This window comes from Schistocerca americana, chromosome 3 (assembly GCF_021461395.2).
Source record: "Schistocerca americana isolate TAMUIC-IGC-003095 chromosome 3, iqSchAmer2.1, whole genome shotgun sequence".
Classification (NCBI taxonomy): Eukaryota; Metazoa; Arthropoda; class Insecta; order Orthoptera; family Acrididae; genus Schistocerca; species Schistocerca americana.
Window position 1 is genome coordinate 113,112,132 of NC_060121.1, and position 15,270 is coordinate 113,127,401.

Below are 15,270 nucleotides of genomic sequence, written 5' to 3' on the forward strand. Positions count from 1 at the left end.
GTATACATTCAATATCCCCTGCTAGTCCTATTTGTTATGGGTTCCACACAATTGAGCAATATTCTGGGATGGGTCTTACAAGTACGCTCCAAAACCTTACAGACACTACTCGTGAGAGAAATGGGGCGATAGCTAGAGGGGAGATGTTTGTCCTTTCCAGGTTTCGGAACAGGAACGACGATAGCTTCCCGCAAACGTCTGGGAAAAGTACTGTCGGTCCAAATTCGATTATACATGTGAAGGAGGTAACGCAGACTATGGGTTGATAAATGCAGCAACATTTAGACGTGGATACCATCCGGTCCTGGGACGGAGGAGCGAGAAGAAGAGAGTGCATGTTGGAGTTCCCGCATGGAGAAAACAGTATTGTAGCTTTCGCGATTTTGAGAGGAGAAAGCAAGAGGTCGCACTTCCGCTGCACGTTTCTTCGGGAGAAACGCTGGCGGGTAATTTGAAGAGCTCGAAATCTCAGCGAAGTGCTGACCCAATGAGTTAGAAATTGCGACGGGGTCTACTAATGTATCATGCGCGACAGTGAGCCCAGAGACCGGGGAGAAACTAGGCGCGCCTGAGAACCGTCGAAGCCGACTCCAAACTTCCGGGGAGGGAGTGAAGGTGTTAAATGAGCTAATAAAGAATTTCCAGCTTGCCTTCTTGCTATCGCGGATGACGCGACGGCATTGCGCACGGAACTGCTTATAGCGGATACAATTGGCCAAAGTAGGACGGTGGCGGAAAACGCGAAGAGCACGTCGCCGCTCACGTATTGCGTCACGGCATGCCTCGTTCCACCAAGGAACGGGGGGGGGGGGTAATTCGGACGTGCGTGGTATTGAACGTTCCGCAGCTGTAAGAATAACGTCGGTAATATGTGTGACCTCATCGTCGACGCTGGGAAAGTGACGGTCATCGAACGTCGCTAGAGACGAAAAAAGGGTCCAATCGGCTTGGGGAAACTTCCAGCGTCGCGGGCGCATATATGGCAGTTGAGGCTGCAGTCTAAGGACACATGGAAAGTGGTCACTCGAGTGTGTATCATCAAGGGCGAACCAATCGAAGCGCCGAGCTAGCGGAACAGTACCGACCGCAAGGTCCAAATTAGATAAATTTGTCGTGGAGGCAGACAAAAATGTAGGGACCCCAGTGTTGAGGCAAACTAGATTCGCTTGGTGGAAGACGTCTAGCAATAGTGAGCCACGTGGACAAGGATGTGAAGATCCCCAAAGTGGGTGGTGGGTATTGAAGTCCCCAACCAGCATATAGGGGGGTGGAAGCTGACCAAGAAGATGAAGGAGATCAGCTCGTGCCATTGGTGTGGACGATGGAATGTATACAGTACAAAGAGAGAACGTGTATCCAGAAAGGGAAACACGGACGGCGACAGCTTGGAAGGAAGTGTTTAAGGGGATTGGGTGATAATGGAGAGTATCATGGAGAAGAATCACGAGTCCTCCATGGGCTGGAGTGCCTTCAACAGAGGGGAGATCATATCGGACGGACTGAAAATGAGGGAGAACAAAGCAGTCATGGGGACGCAGCTTTGTTTCCTGAAGACAGAAGATGACCGGCGAGTAGGATCGTAAGAGGATCGACAATTCATGCCGATTGGCTCGAATGCCGCGGATATTCCAGTGGATAATGGACATAGGGTGAATAGAAAATGGAGGAATGTGACCAAGGTTGCTGTCAACTCAACGACTGCTCAGAGCTTGCAACCGACAGCATGGAATGGCATTCAGCCGAAGGCAGAAGATTCTGATCCATAGGTTGTTCAGGAGCAGCTCCTGCCACCAGCGATCGGCCGGTTGATCGGCCGCCAGCAGTGCGCCTCGGCGACACAGAAGACGGCCGAGGGCGATTTCCGCCAGGTGGGGTTGTAGATGACACACGCCTTGGTGGAGAAGGAGATGAACTGGGTTTCTTATTAGCCTTCTTGGAAATATGATGTTTAGATGAAGGAGGAACCGATGGTTGTGAAGTTGGGGTACGTAAAAAATCTTCACGAGTATGCTCTTTTTTCGAAGTCTTTGTGTCTGACTGAGGGGCTCGAGATTTAGCAGAACCCGATGAAGGGTGAGCCAGAGAGTGTGCAGGCGAAAGTGGTGAGGTTGAACGGGCGATCTTTGCGCTGGCCGATCTGACGACCGTGGCACTAAAGGTGAGGTCGCAAGTCTGCGTGGCCGCCTCCTTTCATGGCCGAGGAGAAGCAAGGATAGTGCTGTATTTTCCAGTTTGAGGCACGGTGGGCTGTCGACTGGCGAATAATTTTCGAGCAGCAAAGGTCGACACCTTTTCCTTCACTCTGATTTCCTGGATGAGCTTTTCGTCCTCAAAAACGGGGAAATCTCGAGAGGAAGCAGCATGGTCACCCATACAGTTGATGCAGCGAGGGGATGGAGGTGGACAAGCACCCTCATGGGCATCCTTGCCACACGTAACACATTTGGCCAGATTGGAACAGGACTGGCTGGTGTGATTGAACCGCTGACACTGATAGCAACGCGTAGGGTTTGGGACGTAAGGGCGAACGGAAATTCTCATAGCCTGCTTTGATTTTAGATTGGAGATGAACTTTGTCAAATGTCAAGAAGACAGTGCGGGTTGGAATGATGTTCGTGTCAACCCTTTTCATAACCCTATGAACAGCCGTTACGCCCTGGTCAGACAGGTAGTGCTGAATTTCTTTGTCAGACAATCCATCGAGGGAGCGTGTATAAATGACTCCACGTGAGGAATTTAAAGTGCGGTGCACTTCAACCTGGACAGGGAAGGTGTGGAGCAGTGAAGTATGCAGCAATTTTTGTGCCTGGAGGGCACTGACTGTTTCTAACAACAGGGTGCCACTCTGTAATCTGGAACAAGACTTTACAGGACCTGCAATTGCGTCGACACCTTTCTGAATAATGAAAGGGTTAACTGTGGAGAAGTCGTGACCTTCGTCAGACCGAGAAACAACAAGGAACTGTGGCAACGATGGAAGAACTGTCTGTGGCTGAGACTCAGTGAACTTACGCTTGTGAGCAGACATAGTGGAAGGTGAGGAAACCATTGCGGAAGAATCCCCCATGATTACCGGCGTCTCCGATGGCGCGCTCCTCCCTTGTGGGGGCCCTCTCTGAGGGCACTCCCGCCTTAGGTGATTGTTCACACCTCAGGTCACACCTCCCGACAAACGGACGGCGGGACCAATCGGCACTTTCGGAAGGTATCAGCTCGGGTAATCACCCCTCCCTGGGCCTGGCCGTTACCAGGGGGTACGTACGTGTCCTACCTGTCTACCCGGGGCGGGGAATTACGCGTTACCCCGTCACCGGCTACGCACAAAAAATGCGTGGGTCGGCCTTCAGACACGCACAGGGACGAAGAAAGAGAAAGGGAAAAACAAAGAAAGGGAAAGGAAAGAGGAGAGGTCTCAAACGCCGCAGCGGAGGAAAGGGTAAAGAGAAGAAGTAAGGAAAAGAGAAGGACAAAGGAAGGATGAAGACATACAAGCAGAGAAGGCGAAGAATGCGGTACATTTACGAGCGTCCGTCTCCGGACGTAGGCACAAATCATACTCCCAGAGGGGGAGAAAGGGAAGGAAAGAGCCAGAGGTGAGGGGAGGGGAGGGGAGGGGAGGGGCGAAGATGGGGGAGAGGGAAGGATGCGGAAAAGGAAGGTATGCAGCCCGGAAAGGAAGGAGGGCCACATTAGCTTGGGGTCCCGTGCTCGCTACGCACGTATCCACAAAAAGAGTTGTGGACCTCCTGGGGACTGAGCCTACGTAGTCGTTCTGTTTCATATCCCTACTAAGTGTTACACCCAGGTATTTGTACAAGTTTACAGATTCCAACTGTGACTCACTGATATAATGTTCATAGGATACTATGTTTCTTCATTTTGTGAAGAGCACAATTTTACATTTCTGAACGTTTAAACCAAGCTGGCAATCTTTACAGACTGTATTTCACTGTAGATAATCGCATCATCTGCAAAAAGGTTGAGATTACATGGTCACCTTTAGAGCAGATTTCTGCCAATATTAATTATTCATTTCGTGACTGCTGAGCTGATCACTTTGCAGAGAGATCCTGTTCCAAATTCTTGAAAGCGATTTTGAACTACAGCCCTGGCAAAGATGTCTCAACGCAATGTCAGTGATCAGTGTCTAAGGCGTTTTAGAAAAACAGAATTCTTGGCGTCTCTCTATCTCTGAATCTTGCTTATTCAGAGTCGACCTTCAGCTTTTCGCCCAACTGTTGCTATAGGAATCTACCAGGTTATTGTCAGTGCGGTATAAGGACAACGAGAAACACACTGTCGTACATCAACGACTGTAGCGTTGGTTTCTCTTTCTCCGTCATTTAAGCAATACTGCGTTTTCCTCCAACAGAACTTTCCATTTTTGAAACAATTTTAACTTTAATACGAGGGTTGACTGAAAAGTATGCCTCCACCTTCGCAACTCTTCAACAGTTGGCAGCATTGGTATGCGGCAGGTACTCGCTTGTTCCGTAACCTCTTCTCTACAGCTCCAGTTGGCAGGAACGGTTGTGTAGTTACAGTGTAAGGTATGAACCCTCCGCAGACGGTCGGTCAATGCTATTTAAGCAAAGTGCAGTCATTGAATTCTTGACAGCAGAAGGTGTCACCCCAAAGGAGATGAAAGCAGTTTATGGTGACTGTGTTGATGTGAGTGCTGCGCGACGTTGGGCGAGTAAGTTTAAAGATGTTTAAAGATGTTTCAAGATGTTAAGGCGGGAACATCTGACCTACGTGACAAAGACTTGGCCGTCCTATGACAGCAACCACCGAGTTTCACAAGCAAAATGTTCACAGATTGATTCAGGACGATCGTCGTATCACTCAGAGAAACTGCAAGCACGATCGGCATTTCACAAGAATGTGTGGGTCACATTACTGCTTTGCTTGGCTATCGGAAGATCTCTGCACGATGGGTACCCCTGATGCTGACTCCTGAAATGAAGGCGCACAGACTATAAATTTGCTAAGAACTCTCGCGTTACGAGAATGAAGGTGACGCCCCTTTCTCCATTCAATTGTAACAGGAGGCGAAACGTGGGTACACCATTACGACCTGGAGACGGAACGTCAGCCTATGGACTATCGACACAAAAACTCGCCCCAGAAAAAGAAATTCAAGACGCAGTCATCAACTGGAAAAACCATGGCCACAGTGTTCTGGGACGCAGATGGTGTTATCCACGTTGATTTCCTTGATCGTGGAACAACAATAAATTTAGTGCGTTACATCACAACGCTGCAAACTTTGAAACGACGGCTAACAAGGGTCCGAAAGTAAAAAGGAAATGTTTTCCTGCAGCATGACAGTGCCAAACCCCACACTTCACGAGTCACCACAGCAGAACTTCAGAGACTGAGTCACACCACCGTACGGCATCCTCCATACAGTCCAGCTTTAGCACCGTCCGACTTCCACCTGTTCCAGATACTGAAAGACGATCTGCGTGGACATCATTATGCTTCTGATGAAGATGTTGAGAGAACTGTGAGACAGTGGTTGCGGAAACAGTGTCGACTTTTTGCGTGACGGGTTCAGAAAACTTGTTGATTGTTGGCAGAAATTCATCCAATTGGTTGGTGATTGTGTGGAAAACTGAATATTGGCAATTAAAAATCACATTCTAAGGATTATTTCTGCGTTTGATTTAAAAATACTCCCAACCAAACCCAATTAACGAAGGTGGAGACATTACTTTTCATTCAACCCTCGTACTATGGGTTGATGTTCTTATTTGTGTTTTGTCCAGATACTGAAAAAAAAATCTTTTTGTGGTCTAGTACCGCCGATTCTTGCTATGCTCAACCTCGATAAATCGATGATATTTTGCTTGTTTTGGTACAATCGAAAAAATCGAAGCTATTGTCATTACAGACCACCCTGTATACACCCTAATTCGAAGTAAGTGGCTAACACTCGGAAATACAAATCGTTGCGAAAATTCTTCAGATAAATGTTTCGTCATTCGAATTTCCGCGACATTTGTTTTCTCAACAATGGTCAACTTTCTAAACTACCTAAATCAGTAACAAAAATTACTTCAAAGCAGCCGGCTGGGGTGGCCGAGCGGTTCTAGGCGCTACAGTCCGGAACCGCGCTGCTGCTACGGTCGCAGGTTCGAATCATGCCTCGGGCATGGATGTTTGTGATGTCCTTAGGTTAGTTAGTTTTAACTAGTTCTAAGTTCTAGGGGACTGAGGACCTCAGAAGCTAAGTCTCACAGTCCTCAGAGCCATTTTGAACCTCAGAGCCTTTTGATTTTTTGAACTTCAAAGCAGTGTCACTCTCACAGAATACAAAAGAAGGGATGTAGCGATAAAGTTTCGGGGTTCCCTCATCCAGGTTGTCGACAACCCCGAAGCAGAAAGGTTGAGAATGCTCAAGGTCGGAGAGAATGCGGAACCGGCGAGATGGGTTCTTGGCTCTTGGAAAAATCTTACTGAAATGCCTTTGTCAAGCGTAAGATCGTAGGGAGGTTACATGCTTCAAAAAGGCTGTCATTCGCTGTTAGTCTTAGAATTCAAGGGTTCGCCGCTAGGGATGGGTGGCTCAAAAACTTTAAGGAAAAACGTAATTTCGTTGCTAACATGAAGAAATGAATCAAATTTAACTTGTGTCTAACTCTATCAATTATTAGAACCCTTTGTTAGGTTCCTCTAACGCCGAATTATCGAGGGTCGACTGTATTTGTTCTCTCCTGTGGAGGACCAGTCTTAAAAAAGAAGTCCTCGTGCAACCTTAGCAATGTGTCACGAATTACGGAGCAAACAAAATAAACATTAGGAGGGCACAAAATCTGGAGTGAGCACGGTCGCTTAAATCCACCTCAGTGGGCGACGCTAGCGGCCGTCGTTTCTGAATGTGCCCTCTCTTCGGCGAACTCACGATTTTAGAACTCTTCACTCGCCAGGATCAACTGGTCACTGACGTCACCGACCCACACGTGATACGGTTCGCGGTTGATTAACAGTGACATGTGACGCGCACCCAGAACGAGTAGTCTATTTGGACAAGAAAATTGCCCGTGCGAAGATGAGCTCGCTCAGACAGCGGATCTGGACACACACCACGTCACTGCGTTGTAGGCCGGACGCGGTGCGGCGGTCAGCCGAGACTTCTGTCCAGAGAAAAAGCCAGTAAACCCCCGAAGAGACGATTCTTTAAAGAGGCAAACGCCCATGTATTAAAATAGTTTCGCACGTCTGAGCCCTGCACAACTGAGGTAATGTATTATATATCTGACACTAAGCGTGGAAGCGAGAAACTTTACAGAAATTCGAATTTATACACGGAAGCGCCAAAGAAACTGGTAACAGCATGCATATTCAAATACAGAAACGAAGATTTAAGTGATTTTGGACGTGATGTTACAGTCGGCGCACGAGCGATGGGACATCTCCCAGGCAGCGATGAAGTGCGGTTTCCCCGTAGGACCTTTTCACAACTGTACCCTGAATATCAGGAATCTGGCAAAAACAAATATCCGACATCGCTGGGGCCGCAAAAAGCTCCAACACGAACGGGACCAACGACGACTGAAGAGAATCGTTCAACGTGACAGAACTGCAATCCTTACTCAAATTGCTGCAGATTTCAATGCTGGGCCACCAACAAGTGTCGGTGTGCGAACCCTTCAACGAAACGTCATTGGTATGGGCTTTCGGAGCCGAAGACCCACTCGTGTACCCTTCATAACTGCACGACACAAAGATTTACGCCTCGCCTGGACCCGTCAACACAGACATTGGGCATCGCCAATCAGGCCACTGCGCGTGCTAATTGAAACGGCCCGCCAGAGACTGTGTCGCCAAAAGTGTACTTTTGTCTGCTGAAATCCAACATGAGAGCTATACATCAATTGGACATTGGATGGGAGCAAGGACCGAACCGTAGCCAAAGACTGGGCAGTCTCGTGCGCTATGATAACTGAGGCTAGTTATACCTGTCAGTTCACTCGAATTTGCGCACGCAACGGTGTAATTGGCTCCCTTCAATGCTAATCAGCTCAAGCAGCGCAATTAACTCAAACGCATCGAGTTTTTTTCCTTAACAATTATTTCTCAGCAAACCCTACCCTGCAAACAAGCTTTTCAGGCCATTTCTGATCAAGCTGTCTACGTAGATAGTGTCTGCATAATGTATTGCAAATAGGGTAGTGGAGAAGTAATTAGAACATCATGCCAAAGATCTACGTTTTACTGCGCAAAGTGCGAAAAATGAATTCAGCAATAACTATTTCCTTTCATTATTTATTTGTGTGTGTGTGTGTGTGTGTGTGTGTGTGTGTGTGTGTGTGTGTGAGAGAGAGAGAGAGAGAGAGAGAGAGAGAGAGAGAGAGAGAGAGAGAGAGAGAGACTAAAGGTTTGAATAGTGTGTAAAGTTTGTTGGATGTTGCTAAGTGCTCTCATTCGCAAATACTGGATGAATATACTCTGGATAACTTGCGCGGCTTGAGTTTTGCTGCCAGCGCCATTCACTTTCTAACTTTCATACTTTTCTTATTGTGTTGACCTTTTAACGAAGGATTACACCTCACCTTTTAATCAGTAGATTATTAGAGCAATTTCAATTTTCAAGTTCAGTCAGTAACTGTATGAAACGGCGGCGGATGACTGTTTTAAGCGCTTAGTAATGCTGATGCCCTGGCACTAAACAGTTATCTCGATTTGAAAATGCGGTTTCCAAAAAATTTTCGTTGCTTCAGCTTTACGCATGACAAGAAATTAACACAATCTTCGTTGGTTGTAGAGTTTTAGAGGAATGTATACGCTGGTGCGAGTGCGACGTACCAGTATTCCACACCTTGTTTGTTTTTGGACAAAATTTTACTTTAACATGTATTCCTCATTGTTGAGTATCTCAGAACGGCACTACAAATTTCTCATACTTCTCGGGCATAGCTCAGTACTTCCTTTGTTCGCCTCAGAACTACTAGTTGCTTGAAATGTGTTGTCTTATTAAATGTGCAGACTACATCTGTAATTTTTTAGTGCTATTTCGGAGGTAACGAATTTTGTATAGATGTAGGAACGCTCAACTCTTCTTATAGAATGAAAATGGCATGCTTTCACGGAAACAATTTACTGGGAAACGCTAGCAACTGTAACCACACATCCAGTAATTTGATGAAAAAAGGAGAACCTATTTCATTTCTAAAAATCTATAGCAAGTAGTGCAAATGCGATTTAATTTTTAAAGAAATGAAAAGGTGCGTGGGGTGAATTCATTCAAAATATTAATGAGTCATTCAGTTTAAAAATTTGGAAAATATAGCCAAAGACCCACTTTTTTGGAAGAACAGTGCAGTCAGTTTTTATTACTTTTAATTGACAGGCTGGCAAATAAAAAGTTACCTAGGGTTTGAAAAATGAAGCCATGCACAGATTTTTTTAACGGAGTAGAATGCTCCACCAGGGGGGGGGGGGGGGGGGCGCAAGGAATGCAAAAAGGTAGCTGAAAAAAACAAATTTAAGTTAAGAAGGAACAAGAGTAAGGACTGCTGTATTCACATGAGTAGTTTTAGTTCACAGAAGTCATACTATGTTATATTAAAGCACGGTTAAAATCTCAAAGGTAATTATATACACAAGAGGCTTATCGGCCAAGGATCATCTTCAGTGCGAATGCACTCACATTGCTCAAACTCTTACGGGGATTCGGTAGATTGACTGGCACGAGTAATGAGTATAGAGGGCAGGGACACTACAAATGTAGTGTGTGGAGTAAGTTGGAAACGTGGGTCTCACTGGGAGTGTGCCACAGATAAGTCCCTGCAGTCGACCTATCCTCTGTGTCCTCATTGGCTCAGCCGGATAGAGCATTTGCAAGGTAAGCAGGCGATCCCAGGTTCGAGTTCCAGTCAGGGCACACATTTCCACCTGTCCCTGTTGATATTTATCATCAACTGTAAGCAGCTAAAATGGTCTGGATTTCATTGTAATTCCATCCAAAGCTAATTTTATCAGTCTGCATACTTACAAAGTGGTATCCCCAGTAACTTCTTGTCTAAAACATGAATCATAATTTTCAGAGGATACTCTCCTTATGATGCCCTATAACATCACCAGAATTTCTGCTGCAGAAACAATTTGCATATGGTGTGGCTTGATGTGCTACTGCATGTTCTACCTATACCTATAAAATTCAATTTGGGTGAGTGCAAACTGTTTATTACTTTTTGAATTATCAAAGAAACCATGAAGGTCAACACCGTTGTTACAGTAAATTTTAATTGTTGATTAAGTCATCTGTAAACTATTTTTTGTACAAGTGTCTTTCTCACTACTTGTATGCACATTTTTTCACAATAAACTGCATAGAATTTTAATACTTTAAGTAAAAAAAAAAATATTATAATGCGTGTCAATGTATCCAACCATTTAAAGGATTTGAAGAACGAAGAGAACTGAAGAGGGCCAGCCCACAAATGCCCTTTCCGACAGACTGGGCAAGGGATAGCGCACACTGCGAGTGGCCTGCTACAACAGGGTTGTCACAAGCTTCCTGAAATGAAATTCCCTGACAACTCCCTGATTTCCAGACAGTTTTAGCTCGTTTCCGTGCCGAATTTTGAGAGCTTAAGGGTAAGTAAACAGGTAACTTGACAAAAAATGAAAGGACATCTGTATTTCTGAACATGTTATTCACTGTAATTTTGAATTAATAGTAAGTTATTGTCACATTTATAGGACTTACTATCTGCGCCAAGCCAGTAATGGTGCATGGCCTCTCCATAAAGATACCATTTCATCCGTTGGGCCAAAAACCAGATTTTCCCCCATTTCCCTGACACGTACGTATTGATCTTACTTTGTAATCTACACGAAGTAGTATGTCCTGAGTGCCTTTTGAACTACCTATAGTAAGATGTGCTATGTTGCGTGCCAGTCCGCAAGAACTGATCGTTGGAAGCAGGCAGCATTTGGAAAACTGTCTCACCTGTTCCCTGTGTCAGACTGCTACCTCTCCCTTAGCGACCACAAAATTGACACTAACAAACAGATGAAGTGTTGCTGTATTGACTTTATGAGCGAATGATTAATTCATAACCAATAGTAATTTTAAATACTTAAATGCATTATCCAATATGGGACACAATCACAAATGTTTATTGATGTTTTGAATGTCTTTCTTCTAGTCACTGTGTGGTATTACAACATTCTAGATTTCATTTCATATTCCTTGCTGCAAATAGTTACCGTATTTGAAGGTGATTGTCTGTAATGCATATTCACAAATCGGTATCACTTCCGTGTCTAAATTTATACTATAGCAACTGATCTGACATTGGCTCTAAAGCTATTAGAAACACTCAGGATACTCTTCTTATGGAGTTGCTCTAAGTACCATGATCGCGTGCCTTGTCAGTGGAGCTCAAGCATTTCAGGGGGCCGTCCGGAGTGGTCGTGCGGTTCTAGGTGCTACAGTCTGGAACCGAGCGACCGCTACGGTCGCAGGTTCGAATCCTGCCTCGGGAATGATTGTGTGTGATGTCCTTAGGTTAGTTAGGTTTAATTAGTTACAAGTTCTAAGCGACTAATGACCTCGGAAGCTAAGTCGCATAGTGCTCAGAGACATTTCAACCATTTGAAGCCGTTTCAGGGGTAATTTAAGGTGGAGGAACAAAGTCTGTTGGCGCCACATCTGCAGAATAACGCGAATGACGATTAAGTCACCTTTTGTTGAGAGAGAAAGTTGAGCACGGAGACACTGCAGATATCCGACAACATGTGACCACGATGCGTCGAGCGAGTCCATGAGAAGCGTTACCCGACAGCTTTATAACCTATGCCAGAAGTGCGTTGTAGCTAATGGTATCTGTTCTGGAGGCCAGTTTGATGATTTTTGGTTTGTGGGGCGCTCAACAAAATCCCAATTTTTACACAGTCCAATCCAGCCATTGTCACGAATGATGATTGCGATGAAAATGATGAGGATAACACACAAACATCCTGTCCCTAGGCAGAGAAAATCCCCAACCCTCCCAAGAATTGAACCCGGGACCCCGTGATCCAGAGGCAGCAACGCTAGCCAATAGTCCTTGAGCTGCGGACACTGGAGGCCAGTGAAGGTATTTTGTTTGTAACTCTCGTTTCGTTTATTTTCTGAAACCATTCACCCAACTTTTCAGACGCACCTTGTATTACTGTCTCTAGGTATTTTTGTTCTGTCACTGAGCAGGAAAACTATACTCTTAAGAAGGTCTTAATATTAGTTGATGGTTTTGATTAGGCTATTTGTCTCTAGACAGATGCTGTTCTAAAACAAGGCTGAGAACCACGGGCCGCACGAATACTAAGAGTCCGACAGCAGGTGACCCGCAGGCCGCAGTGTAACGACCGCTAGATGCGTTGGACTCCATTCCAAAAATTTGGGGCACAGGAGAAAAAAATGAATGATCGTGTGGCATTGTTGGCCGGGAGGCCCCATCTGGGGAAGTTCGGCCGCCGAGTGAAAGTCTTTCAGCCGACGCCATATTGGGCGACTTGCGTGCCAGTGATAAAGATGAAATAATGCGGAAAGCACTAAACCCAATCCGTAAGCGGAGAAAACCTCCAAACCGGCCGGGAATAGTGCCCGGGCCCACGCATTACCACTGAGGCGGACGGATACAGTAGGTGCAGCGGCTTACCTCGAAGACGCCGAGGCAGCGGCCCAGCTTGCCGCAGACGCCCGCCTCCTCGCGCACCTCGCGGATGGCCGTCACGCTGGGCTCCTCGTCGGGCTCGACGCCGCCGCCGGGGATGATCCAGTGGTCGGGCCGGCGAGACGACGTCACCAGTAGCACCTGCCAGGCACCCAGCACACGCACCAGTCAGCCGCGCGGCCCTCACCTGCGCCTGCGTCCACGCGCCCACAACAACAACAGTGACGTCTCCGCGTCTGATCACGGGGGGTTCCCCGAGCAGCCGGCAGGGCCAGCGCAGGGCGGGGCGGGCAGGCTGCACGCCGGCGTCGCTCCGCCCCCGCCCTGCCGCTGCGCCACTGGGGCCGCTCGGGGAGCCCTGCACGACACTACAGGCGCTCGCCCGGCTCCGCCGTCAAGCGTCCCGGACAATGCGTCGCTTGACGGCGGTGGCCGGGCCAGCGTTCAAACTCACTACAAATAAATTCCACACACTCATTACTGCAGTTTCGTACACACATTAAAGTACAGCACTGTAAGTCCCGTGAAGGACAACTACGGCATCGAGTCAGCGCCAACCCCGCTCCACTGCTTCTCTAGGAATACAGGCCACTACCATCTAAACAACGAAACAAATAACATCAAACATACTGAAATCATTACACAGTTGCAAAGAAGGCGCCGCAAAATGTACAAGTCATTTAAACACACACATTCGTGAAAATCTCTTCATACACCCTACTGTCAAGTGGAAGCGAATGGCCAGCATACTGTGGCCCTGGACTTACCAATTTACAAATTGAGACATTTCTCTACCTCTCGACCCATGGTTTTTTAAACGTATCATTCCTTTCCCGTTTGGGGGCGGGTAGACGTGAAGATGACTTAAATGTGATTTTGGCACTTACGTGATCTTATGTGATTCTTGTTGATTAAAAACAGTCTTGGTTCCAATTTTAGCTTTTATTTTTCAACGATGCGTTCGCCCTATTTAGGAGTCTTCAGGTTATCTTAATTTGGTATTTCTTAGAAGAATCCTTTAATCAGTGTAGCCAAAGGGCATCGTCTAATATATCAGGCATGATATATTAGACGATGCCCTTTGGTTACACTGACTAAAGAATTATTCTAAGAGATACCACATTAAGATAACCTGAAGATGCCTAAATAAGGCGAAACGCGTCGTTGAAAAATAAAAAACTAAAATTGCAACCAAGACTGTTTTTAACTAATACTGTTAAGCAATGGTTTGCTGTATGCCACATATGGATTGGAAGAACTTTTGTGAGATTTTGTAATGATTTCTCCATTATTAACCTATTGTACTTCCGTTCTTCATTGTTTGCATTTTCTTGCTTTATTCTTCCGCTGGCTTGTCTTGCGGGAGATGTTCACAACCTCACTGCTGAGGGGAAACCTTCCTACGAATACACCTGCAATGGCAGCGTGTATTGCTTGTTCAACTTTCTTTGGTGACTTAGTTTGGTTGTGTGTTTCATTGATCTCCCGTAGAAGTAAATCTAGGATTCATGGTTTTTATGCAGAACCTAATTTCTTTGTTTTGCAGTTCTATGTTGATTGCTACGTGTTGTTTGAGTTGTCAGTACGCATCTGCAAGAAGGAAAATTGGGCGAGTGAAACTGCATCGATGTCGCGGTTGCAGGAGCAGTAATCCAATACAGATACACCACAATACACCACATACTATTCAGAGTTTAACACGGTCATGATCGTATCCTGCGATTTTATTTCTATTTTATCATTCACGTAGCAAGGAAGTAGTACTACGGAACTCAAATATGCCTTACTACAGCAGAGATCATTTATTCAGAGACCTGCCTTTAGCAACTGCAGTAAATCTTAGTGCCGTCTGTCAAATCTTTAAGGCATTACACCACCACATTTGACCCCGTGCTCCACAACTGGTTCACCAGGTCTACAGCCACAAGAGTGTGAATCGCGGAGAGCCAATTTATGCACAAGGGCGCGGTCGGTACTCACGTCTTATTCATTTGTTCCCCTTCAGATTAAGTTCAGCAGTTTTCACTTAAGATTGTGTTCCGCATTTAACGCTATTTTGCCGAATTTCCCCTCACAATTTGCCGTATTGGATTCCTGAGATTTCCCCAAATTTAAAGCTCATCGTTTAAAACTTCATAGATTGGAAGACACTAATGTTTTGAGTGATCTATTTCTTCTGTTCTTAGTATCATTATTTAGAGACGGAGTTTTACTAGGGGCCTGTGGTCACGAATTATAATTATTTCTGCGTCCCTGTAATAACCTGTATCTATTATTGAAAATGGACGTTAATCTTCCACGTTTAACAGCTACATTGCCAGACTAACATTCAATATTCAGCAACAAAAACGAGGTTCCGTCAGTTGCAAAATATACGCTTCGAGAAAACTTAGATGAGTTCCAAAAAGACGTACTCTTGGGAGTAGACTTAACGAAGGATAGCGGTCACATTCTGATCTCGTGAAACGGCGCACTGGACCACAGAACGTCTTGTAAGTTCATGTGAGAGACGTCACCAAGAATTTAGCGCTGATCGCCGAGACTGTTCAACGAGGAATGGAGACGCATTTAGGTAATTGCTGCAAGATACAAGAAAACATGA

General features: G+C 45.8%; 1 protein-coding gene across 2 annotated transcripts in view; it reads right to left on the reverse strand.

The window, feature by feature from the left end:
* LOC124605386 (diphosphoinositol polyphosphate phosphohydrolase 2) overlaps positions 1 to 15,270 on the reverse strand; it is a 170,615-nt gene that overhangs the window by 81,185 nt on the left and 74,160 nt on the right. For both annotated transcript variants that reach the window (XM_047137027.1, XM_047137026.1), the window contains exon 2: positions 12,654 to 12,809. In XM_047137027.1, the coding sequence (XP_046992983.1) occupies positions 12,654 to 12,809 (156 nt within the window). The remainder of the gene's footprint in view (positions 1 to 12,653; positions 12,810 to 15,270) is intronic.